This window comes from Giraffa tippelskirchi, chromosome 7, assembly GCF_054371585.1.
Source record: "Giraffa tippelskirchi isolate mGirTip1 chromosome 7, T2T-mGirTip1v1.2.pri, whole genome shotgun sequence".
NCBI lineage: Eukaryota > Metazoa > Chordata > Mammalia > Artiodactyla > Giraffidae > Giraffa > Giraffa tippelskirchi.
Window position 1 is genome coordinate 130,356,137 of NC_137281.1, and position 17,634 is coordinate 130,373,770.

At 33.9% G+C, this 17,634-nt stretch overlaps 1 protein-coding gene and 1 long non-coding RNA gene across 5 annotated transcripts in view; one reads left to right on the forward strand and one right to left on the reverse strand.

The window, feature by feature from the left end:
* Window positions 1-1,203: 1,203 nt before the first annotated feature.
* On the forward strand, window positions 1,204-5,126 carry LOC145513386 (uncharacterized). Its single transcript, XR_014059354.1, has 2 exons — window positions 1,204-1,466; window positions 2,628-5,126. It is a non-coding gene; the product is annotated as an uncharacterized LOC145513386 (long non-coding RNA).
* Window positions 5,127-8,192: 3,066 nt separating this feature from the next.
* The window catches only part of EXOC5 (exocyst complex component 5), a 53,877-nt gene continuing 44,435 nt past the window's right edge, over window positions 8,193-17,634 (reverse strand). For 2 of the 4 annotated variants that reach the window (XM_081509580.1, XM_081509581.1), the window contains exons 14-18: window positions 15,043-15,163; window positions 13,610-13,696; window positions 11,447-11,555; window positions 11,038-11,253; window positions 8,193-10,394 (exon numbers count right to left, since the gene is read on the reverse strand). In XM_081509580.1, the coding sequence (XP_081365706.1) occupies window positions 10,206-10,394; window positions 11,038-11,253; window positions 11,447-11,555; window positions 13,610-13,696; window positions 15,043-15,163 (722 nt within the window). In that variant the 3' untranslated portion in view covers window positions 8,193-10,205. Of the gene's footprint in view, window positions 10,395-11,037; window positions 11,303-11,446; window positions 11,598-13,567; window positions 13,697-15,042; window positions 15,164-17,634 lie in introns of all 4 variants that reach the window. The other 2 variants (XM_081509579.1, XR_014059348.1) reach the window with 2 other exon arrangements.

Sequence of the window (17,634 nt, forward strand, 5' to 3'; positions counted from 1 at the left end):
CTATGCACATGGGTTTGGGTAGAATCCGGGAGTTGGTGATGGACAGAGAGGCCTGGCGTGCTGCAATTCATGGGGTCACAAAGAGTCGGACACGACTGAGCGACTGAACTGAACTGATAATGTAAGTCAGTAATGTTAGTCTTCAACAAGTTATGTAAGAATCTTCGAGTCATTTTGATTCCTTCTTCCCTGCCCTCCATATTCAATAATCAACAACATATGTCCCATTGGTTTAATCTTCCAAGTGTTTCCTGAATCCATCGCTTCCTCTGCATTCCTGTGCTACTCCCCTAGTTCATGCTTTCACCATCCAGATTAATGCAGTAGCCTAGCTTCAGCTCTCTTCTGCCCCCTCAATCATGTCACATATTCCTATCAGCCATCTTTTCAAAGAGTGTTCATGTTCTTCACCTACTTAATCATTAATGGTTGGTTCTTTATTATTTTTACGTAAAGCCTAAACAATTTGCATAGCACTTAAGATTCTTAAGAAACTAACCTTGATCCAAAAATTCCAGCTTTACTTGCTTTTTTGATAGACCACATACCCTAAGCTCTGCTCACAGTAAATACACCAGGGACTCATGCACCATACTTTTGCAAGTGTGAGTCACGTCTACATGGAATGCCCCTCTACCTGTTCCATTTCCTTAAATACTGTCTTTTAAAAGCCTAGCTGAAATCTAACCTCCTTTTGTGAAATCTTTTTGGAGGTAGAGGTAATAGAACAAAGTGGTTAAAGCACTGGCTCTGGCAACCCATGGTTATAGTTTGAATTCTGACTCTATTACTTTTTAGAAATGTAACCTCAGTCAAGTTAGCTATCTTTGCTGTGCCTCATTTACTTCATTTGTAAAATGGGGGTAACAACAGTACTTAGCCCCCATTGTATTAAGTGCAATAACAGATGTGTTATTAGTAAGGTGTCTGACATATAATAGTGAGTCACTCAGTCATGTCTGACTCTTTGTGACTCCATGGACTGTAGACTGCCAGACTCCTCTGTCCATGGAATTCTCCAGACCAGAATATTGGAGTGGGTAAGCCATTTCTTTCTCCAGGGGATCTTCCCAACCCAGGGATCGAACCTAGGTCTCCTAGATTACAGGCAGATTCTCTACCTTCTGAGCTACCAGGGAAGTCTGCTTGACACATAATAGGTGTTTAATAAAAGGCATTCTGTTAAGAGCCTATAGTGATGTCAGAATAGATTAGCTTAAGATGTCATGTCTGAACCCAAATAAGGATATCTGAGAGCTAGATCCTCTTCCGATGCTACCAGCTTGCAGTGACCATATACCACTTTCATTAAGAGCTAATAGCTAAGGCTTTCAAATCAGCCCGATGGCAGATGTGCATCATGACTTTATCAGTAATTATGTGACCTTGAGCAAGTGCTACAAAGTGCGGAGAAAAGACACTTGTGATTGTTTTTCATTCTCATCTCTTCTGTCAGCTTTTTAAAGGTATTTCTAGTCCTATGTGGGATCATCTCATTCACTTATTTTTCATCTAACAAACATTTATTGAAATGCTGTCCTTTGTTCAGTACAGTATTAGAAGTTAGGGATATTAAGTAAAAAGATCCTGCCCTCAAAAGTCTAGCCTACTGAGAAAGTTAAAGCATGCAGCCAATAATAAGCCAGTAATAAGTGTTATAATGGTAGCATGAAACTAGGTGCTGTAGAAGCCCACAGCAAGCTGTTATTACATTTGTTAGCTGGTGGGGATGGTACGTAATTAAAACTATTAAAGTTACCTTTTATTAAACACCTGTAATAGGTCACAAGTATCTTTTCTCCACTCTTATAACACTTGCACAAGGTCATATAATTAGTTAAGACACAAGGTCACGATGCACATCTGCCATTGGGCTGATTTAAAAGCCTTAGCTCTTAATCAAAGTGGTATATGGTCACTGCAAGCGGCAGTATTGTAGGAGGATCCAGTTCTCAGATATCCTCATTTGGGTTCAGACATGACTTCTTAAGCTAATCTATTTCTGATATCACTATAGGCTCTTAACAGTATGCCCACATTTGGAATTACAGAATTTTAGCTTGCTATAGCAGTGATCACAGGGCACTAACAAGGAAACTGAGGGTTGAACAGTTTGCCCAGATACAGACTCCTATTTCAAATGAAATTTAACAGTAAATCCAGTCTAGATACAGACTTTCTCATATAAAACTGATCTTACTTAAATGTATTTTTATTTATCAGCCTACACAATAATTTTATGATCATTTTCTTTTGAATTTTATTAGTAAAAATATCCTATTGGTATTTAGTCCTTAATGGTCAGATTGCCATTCTCAGAATTGGTTTCTCTGATGTACTTTATCACTAACTAACTACTATCGCAATAGCAAGGACATTATAGAAAAACCTATGACATGATTTCAAGTTCAATTCCTTTGAAATAAATACAAGTCTCATGTTTTTGGCATAAACACTTTACCCTTCTCAATTCAGTGTTACTAATTTGATCACTACAATAAAAGAAAATACACCAAAAATTTGTTGTTTCTGAATAAAGCAATTATGAGTAATTTTTATTTAGAATTTTTAAATCTTTACATGTTTTCTGTAATGACTGTTTTCATTCCCCCTACTTTGTTCTACAGCCAAAGCCTCAGAGACTGAGTGAAGTGAGGAAGCCGCCCTCTTGCATGGGGCAGGAAACACAATATGGGTACTGGAGCTCAAATGAGGTAAAAAGGGTATCACATAGGAGAATGTATGTGTATGTAAATTTAAAACATACGTGTATATACACACACAAAGCCCCAAAGCACCATCCACTGAGAAGGAGTGGTGGCACAGACATTTCAATTATAAGCATATCTCATGTACAAATTGTAGCTTCTAAATACCAATTTCCACTAAAAAGATGGAGAAACAGCTGATTCAAACGATGAGGCAGGCAAGTACAAGGTAAGTTTGGAGAAAGCTGTGTGCCCAATGTAAGAAAGTACTTAAAAAATGATGACAACGTGTCAAAAGGACACAGGAGCAAATTTGAAGGGGATCCCATTGACCAAATGTGAGACAATTTGAGATTCAAAATAAGCAACAGGTTATAATCCTTTGACCAGAAAACCATTAATTCAAACTGAAATTTTGATTAGGAGCAGGATATATACATAGTTTCGAACTACCTTCTCACAAAATTATTACAAAGGGAAAAAGTAACTTTACAGTAGAGAACCCTGATAGGTAGCAACGTAAGCAAGCTATTAAAATGAGTATCATCAGAAATGGTGCACTGAGATTGTGCACTACCTCATAGGCTGCAATGAACACAGACTTGCTTTTGTAATATCCCTGCCAAAAAAGCACAACTGGAACCTATTCACGAGGAAATAAATTCAAATTTAGGAACATTTTACATAACTGGCTTATAATCTACAAAAGTGTCAAGAGTAGCAAAAGTCAAGGCAAGACTAAGAAACCATTCCAGAGTGGAAGAAAGTAGAAATACTACAACCTAAAACACCACATGATTTTAAAGCGGATGCCTATAAATCATTATTGGGACAGTCAGTGAAACTTGAAAGGGGTCTTAGGATTAGATGGGAGTAATATATCAATGTTAATGTCCTGATTTTGATAACTGTATTATGACTATATAGGAGAATTTCTTCTTGTTGGAAATACAAAAGTATTACAGGGTAATGGGGCATCATGACAGCAACTTACTCTCAAAGTGGAAAAATTTTATTTGTACAATATTTAAACCTTTCTGTAAGTTAGAGATTGTTTCAAAAATTTTTCCTTAAAAACCAAAAAACTAATCAACAGATTCCTATTAAAGAGTTGATAAAGGAATTCTATGGGATATGTAACCCTAAAAAACAATTTTAATTATGATGAACTCTTCTGTCCAGCTCCTGGGTCAACTGTGAACATACATGTTCTTCAAAACTGTTTTAGTTTTATGTCATTAATTCACCCAGATAATTCTTTTCACATAGAGGACTTTCAGAATCTTAAAGACACACACCTACTCACACCCTCTTCCTGTTAGGATAGTAACATGTTCATAGGTGCTGTGAGAGAGAGAAGCTATGTGAGTTCTATTTTTTAATGGAACAAAATGTTTTTAAGTATTATTAAAAAAAAATAACTCCTCCCCCTTGTGGCGAAAACTGAAAATACATTCTACTGAAGAATCTTAATATAGAGGCACTTAGTATTATTTCTTATAAAGTATTTTCACATATTTTTATGTGAATCCCCTAAATAGCACACAGCATTTGCAAACAATATACTTAAGAGGTAGTGTCACAGTTTTCTTTAGTTCAGCACTGTCCAGATTCTATTTGGATAATTACTCTATAGCAAAAAGCTGAAGGTTTGATAGATTGCCACACAAAATGCCCGAGTTCAAAGAAACCAAATTTTTATCCACAGTATAAAGATTAAAATGACATGTAGGTAAAAAGGGGTGGCCCCATTCCAAGGCACCTGTCTATTTAAGATTACAGGGTCAAGAAGGCTTCCTACCTCTCAAAATTTAATCTAAAAAATCTGAAAGCCTACCGCTGAAGATTAATTCCTTGGAGTTGGTTCCATCCAATCTTCAGGCTTAGTTTATCAACATGAAGATGCTCTGGGAGAAAGACATTTTCCTTCATTTAAGATTGCCAATGGTGGAAACAAAAGGAAGTAACTCATCTGAGCTATAAATGAAACTTAACTTATTCCAGATTCTCATCCCTACTCTTAACTTTCGATACTTCTTCCTATTAAGTGACCAGTCACTGATAATTCTATGTTTTATTGACCTTCCAGTGATTATAAAGCAATTTAAGTGGTTTTTGAAAGTAAACTTAATTCCAGTTTCAGACTTTTAAATTAGAAGTGGCTCAGTTGGATACTGTCTCTTCAACACAGTAATATAAATATTAGCATCTCGGCTAAAATGAATTATTGACTATTTTAATACATGTTGCACAGTACATATTAATATAGAAAAATACATGTTATCAGCAGCATAATGTTGACCATGTTCTAATCCATTCCACCTGCTCAAATATTAGTGAAAATAATTATATATTTGTAATGCATCACTGCTGTCTAGCACAAATCTATGCCTTCTGAATAAATGACTTTCCTCTGAGCTTGTTTGCTGTTTGGAGTATGACTGTGATATATTCATATTTCAATTGGCTTCGTATGTACGGTGAGGCAGATAGCAACCTTCTAAACCACTTAGGAAATGAGCAAGTATGGTTGATTACTTGTCTCTCCTCCACAAAAGTGTTATTAGTCATAAGAACTGAAGTTTAACATTACCTCCCAGATAACAATGTTCAAGTATACAAAGGAAAAAAGTGTTTGTGGCTCAGTCGTGTCCGACTCTTTGAGACCCCATCGACTGCAACCTGTCAGGGCCCTCTGTCCATGGGATTCTCTAGGCAAGAATAATGGAGTGGGTTGCCATTTCCTTTTCCAGGGGATCTTCCCGAACCAGGGATCAAACTCGGGTCTTCTACATTACAAGCAGTTTCTTCACTGTCTGAGCCACCAGGGTAACCCCAAAAGTATACAGTGAAAGTGAAAGTCGCTCAGTCAAGTCCGACTCTGCAACCCCATGGACTACACAGTCCATGGCATTCTCCAGGCCAGAATACTGGAGTGGGTAACCTTTCCCTCCTCCAGGGGATATTCCCAACCCAGGGAACGAACCCAGGTCTCCTGCAGTGCAGGCAGATTCTTTACCAGATGAGCCACAAGAGAAGCCCCGAAAGTATACAGGGCCTCCTTTAAAAATATCAGTCTTATTAAGCCCAGGGTTATCAACCTAGCTGCTTCAAATTACGAATTAAAATTCTTATTTTCTAATGTGTCAGATTTCTCTTCTATATACACTTGAGGGTTGTTTCTCCCCTGAAAGACTGATCAGTAGTGAGAATAAAAGTTAAGAGTTAAGGCAATTTTAAAAAGATTAAATATGCAATATCTGATTACATGAAAATGACAGCCTATTGCTAATACACTGAGTACATTTTTCTCTTATGTTTTCACTCCAGCATTAGTTATTTTAAAACTACCAATGCACTAAATGATCAACAGAATTGGCAAACTTATGACGTTAAAATAGTTTGTTTCTGAAGGCAGAAATACTGATTTCTTCATATCTTTAAAGGTGGAATTGTCGTTCACTCCCATGTTACAAAATACAGCACAAAATATTTGAATTCTTTCTATTGCAAAAATTATAACTCAAGTACACAAAATAATACTAAAGAACTTTTTGAAGGAACGATTTCTAGTAGGCACAAACTGAATATTCAATTAAATTGCATGACCAGTTATAAAATTTTAAAACCAAATTTAAAAAGTATGACCACACACTGGACACATTAAAAAAAAAAGCGTTAACAGTAAATTAGATATTAGCTCTGTATCTCAACTTCATAATCCAAACACTACAATGAGAACCAAATACTGGATGAAAGGAAATAAACAAAACTAATGAGCCCATCAAACTAAAGGATCTATTTAATGTTACATAAGGAGAACAGTGTATAAAACACAAAGAGCAAGAATGATTCGGGTTTCGATCTGAGCCTTTTACTTAGCTGCAGACCTTCAGCAGATCTACTTAAAACTTTCTGGGCAATGGGTATCTTCAAATGGAGATAACAGTACTCTGCTCTTAGGGCTGCTTTGAAACCAAATTAAATAACATGCAAGGGGCTTTTAGCACAGTGCGCAAGACTTAAGTCAATAAATGTAGCTATAATTATCTTTATTATGCATCAAAATTTTTTAAAGGCTGTTTTTACTTTATGTAGAATTACTTAAAGTAACAATATGGACTGGTTCTTTTCCTCCAAAGTACACAGTGTATTTCAGGACAGACTTTCTCAAGCAAGGAGAAGTACCAGAGAACTGAATACAGCTAAACTAACTGGATGAAAGCACACAATGCTTTGTATGTCAAATTCTCCACTAGAAATTATGCTTCTAGAAAATATCTCACACTTCTGAGTCAATGGGCAAATAAGGGTAATACACAGAATATCTCTCCATTAAAAAGAAAAAAAAAACTAAACTCCAAGATATGAGTTTTTGAAGTCACTAACAAATTACACCTCCAGGGAACCTGACTCTCACATGCAGTTCAAGCATGCCTTAGGCAATAAATAAACATGACCACTTTCATAGGTTTTCTGGCATTTCAGGAACAAAAATCTCTTTATCTAACTAGATGTAAATATTCATCATCATAGATGAACAAAAGGCATTTTAAGGAAGCAGCAAATTCTCCACTTTGAATCTATTTACTGGGTGATAATTAAATGATTTTATGATGTGAAATATTTCAAGTAAAAGAGAAAAGAGATAGTCTAAACTATACCATAAATTAACTTACTTAGAAGCTCTCTTTAAAACAAGAAAGGTGCTAGGGATTTGCAACAATGGTGGTACTCAAAATGAGGCTACTAATAATTGTCTTAGAATACTCAGATAGCCAACTGTCTAAGGATGCATCCAGCCATTATTTAATAATTCCTCATAAGAAGTATTCATCTACTTTGGTTAGCTGTCATTTTCAATATCACAACTTATAGAAGCTAGACTTCCTTCTTAAATCTGCACTCTGTATTTCACTTTCTGTATCATTTTACGAAAACGTAATACACTCAAGCTTTTTCTTGAGTGTTTCTGCATATTCTAAAAATGCAGTGCTTAACAGTATATTTGTAACTTCAAAATATTATCTAAACATTGCATGTTAGCTCATGTGAAACTGGAAAATTATGAAGATTCTCCTTATTCAAATGTTGGCTAAAGTTACTAATGTACAAAGCTCCATTATTGCTACCTAAAATTTTACCATATGCATATGAAGACATTTTACTTATCTATCATCTCTTTTGAGTCATATATATTTTGGGCAAAATTTCATACTGTCCACTAATATGAAAACTACTTTAAAAATCAAATATAACGAATCCAAAGAATGAATACTGTTTTATACAATAAATTTTTTTCTTAGAGAAATTTTTCATTCCTAATTTTGATTATATAGTCAAGTATTTTTCTGCTTAAAAAGGAAGTGAGAAGACCTATGCCATGAAAAATAAGGAACATCTTAAAAATTTAATAAAAAATAATTTATAAAATTCAGTATGATGTCTTCAAAATGTAAAAATGGAATGAAATAAAAAAACAACTGCAAGGAATTTGTTTATTGAGCAATAATGTTAACACTTCTAAATTAAGTATTCACTTATGAGTTTTCTTTGTTAGTGTCCTGTCAATGGACATAATGGAAAATATTGCACAGAACTCAAATATAGAAATAAAAATTAACAAAAATAGCTAAGCAACAAATATATGTTTACATTTTAAAAATTAATCCAAACAAAATAATTTGAAACACTCCTCTGATGTGGAAGTCTTATAATGTTCTCTCATGTTTTATTTGATATTTTTTCCCTTTTTTTTTTTAAAAACAAATTGACACTGTGTACAAAGAGTTCAAATGGCCAGTAAAACTACTGCTTTAAAATTGTTGGCTTTAAGTAACAGAGGTATAATTTGAATTCACATCAGAGCTTTCTAAAATGGCAATAGTACAAGCATATGACTTTCTCTAATATCCAAAACTTGTTCTGGCTTTCTTTTGGCTAAGGAACAGAAAACTAGACAGCCTTCCAAAGCTGCCACAATTTCCTAAAATGCTTTGATAAATGTTGGCATACTTTATTTCTCTTGCTTACCTTGATAACACTGGGCTAAACAGAAAATGAAGAAAATTCAGTTAAAAGTAACTTAAACATAGTAGCTAGCTCACTCTGGGCCTGGAAGTTTTGGTAAAGTTGAACATTCAGAAACATAGTCTTAAATGTAGTTTTCCAAAATTAGGCCAAAAAGCCTACATTAGAGGAAAAAGAAAAGCCAAAAATGAGTCAAACATTATCTGTTCCTGGAAGACTATGAACAACACAATGGAAGCCGAAACACTACATACAGCTAAGAATGCATTCTTGCAGAGAAAGTTTACAGTTAATAATTTTTTAAAATTTCCACTTGATATTTAAAATTTTATAAGTGATTTATTATGTCACCATATTAAGCCAATTCAATTAACTACACTCAGTAGGAATCACTTCAGAAATGCCTTGAAAAAGATAATGACAGACACTATATATTTAAAAACTACTAGTCCTTATAAAGTTCATCTTTGGACTAGAATATAATGCTGATTATCAATTCCCAATTCCTCTTAAAATAGAAGACTACCTGCATGTTTAGCCATTTCATCTTATTTCAGTTTAGCGTAAGGATAAAAATTTTATAGGACTGCACTGCTGCTAAACACTGCCAATAATTCTCATATTCACCATTTACACTATACCTCACTTTTTTACTTCCCTTATAATATTAAAATAACGAATAAATATGGTCCTTTAGTTAAGATCCTCTACTTTATCTTAAGTGAAATATAAAATAAGGTAGCTTTATTAATTCCTTGCTAGCATTGGCTTAAAATCTGTTTACCAAAAAAGAAATTGTAAACTTTTTTTTCCTTTTACCCAGAAAGCAGATGTATTTTGATCCACTGCTAATACCTACATAAAATGTATTTCATTTTAGTTTTCTTTATAACATTTTTCTTGGAATAGTATTACTGTTGTACCTCAGAAAAAAATTCAATCAACCAACTACAGAAATTATGCCCAATTTTTAACCTTTGAAATAGGCAAAAATTTCTCCAGGAAAACTTAAAAATATTCTCACTAAGAATTATCAGTGCTGAAAAGGTCACTGAAAACTGATAAATAATAAATGAGTCTTGCTGTATTTTACCCATCATTAGTGCAAAACAGGATGCTGAAATTTCCCAATGGACTATGTTAAAGAACATGAACTGGAATACTGGTAACAATCTCATTTACCTTCTGACACCAACATTTTCCAGGATGAAAACAATGACATATAGCTTCACAGAGTTTGAAATTTATATAAGTTCAGAAATGGAATTAAAATTCAACTTAAGGAAAAAAGCAAAATATTCTTAGTATTGTCCAAATTTCAACTAAATCCTCAAGGATAAGTATGGCTGCTGTTTTTCCAAACAGTCATTTTTCAATAAAATGTTGGCTGTGTCATAAGAAACCTTCTGTGCTTTCTATCAACCAAGGCTTGCTGGAGTACAACACATTTCTCTTGTAAATTCAACCTCAGCTGAAATGTCGAGCAAGGCGGGCAGATCTATAGTCAGCACGAAGTTGTACGAAGGAGTGAAGAATGTTCTTGTCCAGATTAGCAAGTTGTTCTCCTGAGCAGACTTGCTTTAAATTATCTGGGTTTACTACGAGAAGATTGCAAAGTGCATGCAGAGTATCAAAAAGCTGTAATACCAGAGGAATCTGAATGGAGATAAGAGAAGGAAAAAAATAACACTGAAACAAAATAATTTCTAGTTTTATAATCAGTTTGTAAATTCTTCTCACTTATGTGCTGTCAGAACTTAACTAATGTTAAAGAGTTCAATGTTAGAATTTTTAAAAGCTACCAAAGTGTTAAAAAACTCAAATATTTCAGACGTTATATAAACTCAACATAATCTTTTTGAAAAGATTCATATTGTGCCAATTTACTCAAACAGTAATAATCATTTATACTTTTGTGAAGTAGAACTAGTTATCATTAATTTACAGCTTTTTAAAATAATTTAAACACTGGATGGAAACTGATTTCAGAGAGATATACTTGAAGAAAGAACATATTTTCTTGATATATGATACACAGCATTAGTTATGGGCATTAATAAGGTCATCTGGACTATGGAACTAAAATACGGCATTTTCTAAAAGCTCAAAGCAAAAAATGTGTTAATACTGGAATTATGATTTGAATAATACTTTTTCATGTAGGAAATGTCAGATCTGTCTCATTACAGTATCAACAAAAGTTATAAACTTTCCACTAATGATTATGTCAGTACACATTTTTATGATCTGACTTATGTTCTTGAACTTATTTACAAGTTTGATATTTGTGAATACATACCTTGAAGTCTTTGGCACACTTCCTATACTCAGCTACATCACAAATTGCTAACATGCCACCCATACAGCTATAGGAATATTGTTGAAGATGCTCATAAATAAGTCGATGAAAACGTACTCCAAGTTCCATCAAAACTGTATCCACATTTTTCCCATCCATGGAATTTTTAATCTTCTCCACTTGTTTTCTTACATAAGCACAGACTTTAACACAGGCCTGTAAAATTTTTTCTACACTTATTACACAGAAATATGCATCAGCTTAGCTAAGGAGAAAATACATATAATTTCTCATTAATCTCTAAGTATAAAAAAAAAACTTGGAGCATAATAAGATACATCAATGAAATGTTAATAAGAGTATGAATAAAGCAGATATTCTTACTAGCATATTAAATCATTTTACTCACATTAGTATACTGAATCAAAACATTGTTTTCATCTTCTGGCTTAAAATCTGTTTTCTTTTGTTCTGCAGCCAAGATATGCTTCATTTGTCCAATCATACAATTTAACGTCCTAGAGAATTGAGAATACCATGTATTTGATCCATTTAATTTACTTTAATTTATATTATTTATACTAAATTAAATTTAAATTATTTAATTTCATGTCACCATAAAACTATTTTACTATTGGTATACTTCAGATTTTAAAACAAGTAGATCTTGATAGCAAAGAGATCTTAGTTTTATTAGCTTCCTGCTCAAAACACAGGGCAAAGATTCATTTGTCCATTACTTTATTTAAGGAAATATTAAAGATCTTAGAAGACTGTCACTAATTCATTTCCTTCACAAGTATATTTGGAGAATGCTTAGGAAGGGAGTAAGAGAGGAGAACTTATAAGAAATGGCCAAAGTTTGGAAGAACAGGTGAGAAGAACCCGAGTTTCACAGTCTAAGGATAAGCAGGAGGCTGAATAAGTGGTACTGAAGGCCCAGTTGAGAAATGAAGTATGAGTTTGTAATGGCACGAACAATGTCTGAGTTTTGCGACATTCTCCAACAGCAATGAGCCATCCAGTTATCAGAATAACAGAATCTGCATTAATCCAGAGTTTAGGATCTGTAAGATAGTTATGATCAAAGGAAATAAATTTTAGGGTAATTACAAGGGAGTAATTAAAGATACGGAACAAGCAATCTAAGCGTTAACAGTGAATAAAACAAGCTGGGAAAGGACAGATTGGCAAGAAACAAACAAAGCTGGAAAGGATAGATTGGCAAAAGGCAAAGATATTTACAGCTAGAGTTCCTATAAGTAACTTATACTTGTATATGTTTTCTTGAATGGAAGAGAAAGGAGAATTACAGTAAGTAAAGTGAAAGTGAAGTCGCTCAGTCGTGTCTGACTCTTTGCAACCCCATGGACTGTAGCCTACCAGGCTCCTCTGTCCACGGGATTTTCCAGGCAAGAGTACTTGAGTGGGTTGCCATTTCCTTCTCCAGAAGATCTTCCCGATCCAGGGATCAAACCCAGGTCTCCCACATTGTAGGCAGACACTTTACCATCTGAGCCACCAGGGAAGCCACCAGTAAGTAAAAATATGCCCAAACCTGGTAGCATGGGCTTTAGAATTTGAGTCCCAGTTCTACCAGCATTAACTGTATGATCTCTAGCAAACTACTTCATTTCTTTAAGCCTTCACTTCCTCATCTGTAAAATGGAAATGGTATTTCTTACTTAAATGAAATTATACAGGTAAAGATCCTTGTACTGTGCCAATCAAAGAAAGTGAAAGTGATAATCACCCAGTCGTGTCCAACTCTTTGTGAACCATGGATTGCAGCTCTCCAGACTCCTCTGTCCATGGGATTTCTCAGGCAAGAATACTGGAGTGGTTTGCCATTTCCTTCTCCAGGGGATCTTCCTAACCCAGGGATCAAACCTGGGTTTCCTGCATTGCAGGCAAATGAAATTTTACAGATAAAGATCCTTTTATTGTGCCAAGCATATAGCAAATGCTTGATAAATAGATGATTATCATCATCAACATATGCCCACTATCATCTTAAAAGACAGAATCCACCACTCCATATTATGAACAGGTAATTAGTTAAAATAAACATCAAAAAATTTTCCAAATGTAGTTTTCACTCACTCAATGGAAGTTACTTTTAGAAAATTGGTATATTACTTTAATGCATTTCAGATATAAGCCTGAAATCTTCCAGGTTACATACCATTTTTAAGGAGTCTGGAGAGAGGAAGAGGAAGAGGGAAAGGGGAGAGAGGGAGGCAGGGAGAGAGAGCGAGGAGTGGGGACAGAGAGAGACAGAGTGTCTATAGGAGGCAGCATTTACCAAAAAAATTTAAAAAAAAAATGATTTTCAAATAGAACTGGTCTACAGTTAATCTAAACCTGTTGACTTCCATAAATAATAAATCTGGAATCCAATAAAATAACTTTATTAGGATGAAATAAATATGTAAAAATAAAATCAAACATTAGAGCAGGATAGTGGAATTCAAATAGACTTTTTTCTTGTCTGAAAATAATTTTCATGTTGTTATAATGGTGTTTTTACAAATAAAAAAATGCAAGAGAAATAGTAAAACTAAAAACTTGCCTATCAATGCCGGTATCCAATTTCATCTCCATCTGTTCAATTATTTCTTTTTTTTTCTGAAGGCATTCAGATAACTTAGGAGAAGAGCTATTGAATGTTTAAACGGGGAATAAAAATCATATTAGTAACCTTACAATTCTAAAAGTTTTCACAATTCCTGCTTATTGTTACATATCTAGACACACATACACACATACATTATTTTAATTTGCTTCCAAATCCAAGAAGCATATAAACAGTAATTATTTAGTATTCATTACGCTCAATTCATTACAATAGTCATACTAGGAAAAATTTATCAGTTAAAACAGGAGGATTTAGATCTATTATTTTCATCTCTAAGGAGATATCCCTTTAGAATATAAACATGATTTTGGAATTATTTGGTTTCCTTTTTAATTAAATTTCTGGTGTAATAGTAAGAAAAATAATAGTGTCTTGAAACTATAGTAAATTATATTAATTAAAATTTGTAGACTAACACTCAATCCAGTTGTATTTAGCTTTCCTATATTAAAAAACAAAAACCAACAACCTGGTAGTCATATTTGCCTTCTGAATATTACCTAAATGTCAAATAACACCAAAAATACTAAAGAATATGCAACCTTAATAGTTATATGTGAATTCTTCGCTATGTGGCATTAGAGCTCGTTAAAAAGTAAATTTCCTTTCAAAATATGATTCAGAGATCACAAGTAATCTATATCTTTGAGGTCATTTCTAGACTAATAATTTCTTGGTATATCAATGTTTATTAAAAATGTCTAGAATTTTATCATTTATATGAATATTTTTCCTCTTTAATGACAGTATACACATACAATTTTATAAAGCATGTTCATATACACACTACCTTACTTAATTCTCATATGCTTCAAAAGTTCACATAAATTGACAGGAAGATATAAACCAAATCTTATTTAATATCTCATCAAAACTTGTCCTACTGATGGCATAAAATTGTTACTGTACATCTTTTCATTACAACAAGTGGGAACAAGCTAGAAGTCACCTTCCATACAGATTTAGGTTTATGACACACTGTTTTCAAATAAAACAAAATTAATACCACAGAAAGAAGAGAATACAGGAAGGCAAGGAAGAAGAGTTTATGTTACTTTTTAAAAATTTTCTTTAAATTTCACATCTTTGAAATAGATATTATTATTTCAATACAAATTACCACACTACATTATTTGCAAATGGTAAATGTTAAATACTTGATGTCAAATTTCTGCTGTCAGAAAGGAAGGGGAAGGAAGAAGCAAATGCTTACATACACCCTGAGAGCACCTAGGTTGCTTCTTATTTCACACCCTCCTGTCCTGTTTGATGTTTCAATGAACGGCTGTTACTTTTAAAATTTAACATAAAGTAGAACATTATAATATTCTTTGAAATACCAATGAAAATCAGACAATTTGACTGACCTTATTAGTGGCATAAGGTGATCATTAAACTGCTTGTCAAAAAGATGAAAAATAGTATTGGCTTGGTGCACAACATCCAAAAAATAGAGATTTGCATTCTTAGAATCTGAAGAAGGAATTCCTAAAGTTGGAAGGCATGTATATGTTAGAATCATATTAAAGAAATTCATCTAGGCAACAGAAAAAAGAATGTGGTTTTATATATATATAACATGCATAAAAAGAACTGCTGTTTCAATAAGTCAGCAATAATTTTCGTAGACAAAAGAGTAAAATTAAGCTCATTAATAACCAAGTTTTAATGCCAAAATTTTCACCATATACTCAAGTCTTCATTGTTTGCTGAGATAAATCAAAAACTAAACTTGTAAGTGAATCATCTTGGACTATATCTTCTCCTTCCCCACCCTCTTGTGCCTAAAGATTCACATGAACCATGAACACACTTCTATTAATACCATTTTTCTTATAACCAGGCCTCATTATCTCTAATAACAGTTAAAATAATTTTATTAGTTCAAATCTCCTTATCTTTTATGCTGTATATTGTTGCCAGAGTAAGGTACTTAAACTTAACATATTTCACTATGTTCTCTATCCACCATTTCCTCAAAAATATTCAAAGACTCCTCACTGTCAACAAAATAAATTCCTGATTTTCAGCATTGTACTCAAGCCACTCCACATTCTGACAGCAAAACAGACAGCTGACCTCTTCAGATTTCAGTTTCCTCTTTTGCAAAAGAGTAGTAGATAAATTCCAAGGTGCCTACTAACCATAGACATTTATGTTTCTAGCTAAAATTAAAAGGCATAAAGGGCCAGGAGAAATATTCAGAGAAAATGAGAAATTAAAAGTTTAATACCTAGAGTTCTTTACAGAAGGATGATTTTTCTCCCCAAAGTTTTAAAACAAAGTGCTTTATTTTTCCACAAATGACAAAATCACAACTGGCAAGAAAACTGAAGCCTCCAACACAAACTTACAAGAGAAAAAAGTAGTCAATACACATGTATGTATTAGTATTAAATACTAATCCCGGCTATTAATGAAAGACATGAAAGGCAATAGTTAAGTATGTCTTTAAATTTAAAATTCCTAGAGAAAATTCAGTGAGTGTAGAAAAATGGATATAAGCATACATGCCAGTAACAGTACAGATTAGTGGGGGAAAAAATCCTTAGGAAAACAGTTTATATGCACAGAAATTTTAAAAATTTGAAACATACTTTGATCTGGTAATATTAGTTTCAGAATTTTATCCAGAGAAAATAATTCAAAAGAAGGAAAACACTATAAGTTCTACAAAGTTCACTACAGCCACATAGAAAATGCATAGGAATAGGAGGCATATTCTCATCCTACCAGAAAATTTCCTAAGCTCTTCCAAATTATGAATACTGCTATTAAAATGAAGATGCTAGGCTTCCATACTAAAAAACAAATCCTTCATACCATACGGAATCAAATTTATGTTACTTTTTTACTATCGTCATTAATCTTCATATCTTTGAGGTAGATATTATCTCAATATAAATGACATTAGGTTATTTGCAAATTGCAAATGTTAAATACTTGATGACAAGTTTCTGCCAAAAGGGGGAAGGGGAGGTAAGCAGTCTACAAATGTTTATGCACATCTTGAGAGCAACTAGGTTAAAATAATAATAATAAAAAAGCAGGCGAGGGGGAGAATAAACCACAAGGTTATTGAATTATGGGTAATTTTGCTTCAACCTTAGAAACTTTAAAGAAAGATGTTACACAAACATTTTTGAGCATGTGCTATGTGCTTTCTAGTAGCTTCAGTTCAGTTCAATTCAGTCGCCCAGTCATGTCCGACTCTGCGATCCCATGGACTGCAGCACGCCAGGATACCCTGTCCATCATCAACTTCCGGAGCTTGCTCATACTCATGTCCATCAAGTCGGTGTTGCCATCCAACCATCTCATCCTCTGTCATCCCCTTCTCCTTCTGGCTTCAATCTTTCCATCAAGGACATTTTCAATGAGTCAGTTCTTTGCATCTGGTGGCCAAGTATTGGAGCTTCAGCTACAGCATCGTCCTTCCAATGAATATTCAGGACTGATCTCCTTTAGGATTGACTGGTTGGATCTCCTTGCAGTCCAAGGGACTCTCAAGAGTCTTCTCCAACACCACAGTTCAAAAGTATCAATTCTTCAGCGCTCAACTTTCTTTATTGTCCAGCTTTCACATCTACACATGACTACTGAAAAAAACCATAGTTTTGACTAGATGGATCTTTGTCGGTAAAGCAATGTCTCTGCTTTTTAATATGCTGTCTAGGTTGGTCATAGCTTTTCTTCCAAGGAACAAGCGTCCTTTAATTTCATGGCTGCAGTCACCATCTGCAGTGATTTTGGAGCCCAAGAAAATAAAGTCTGTCACTGTTTCCATTGTTTCTCCATCTATGTGCCATGAAATGATGGGACCGGATGCCATCTTAGATTTTTGAATGTTGAGTTTTAAGCCAGCTTTTGCACTCTTTCACTTTCATCATGAGGCTCTTTAGTTTCTCTTCGTTTTCTGTTGTAAGGGTGGTATCATCTCTATATCTGATGTTATTGAT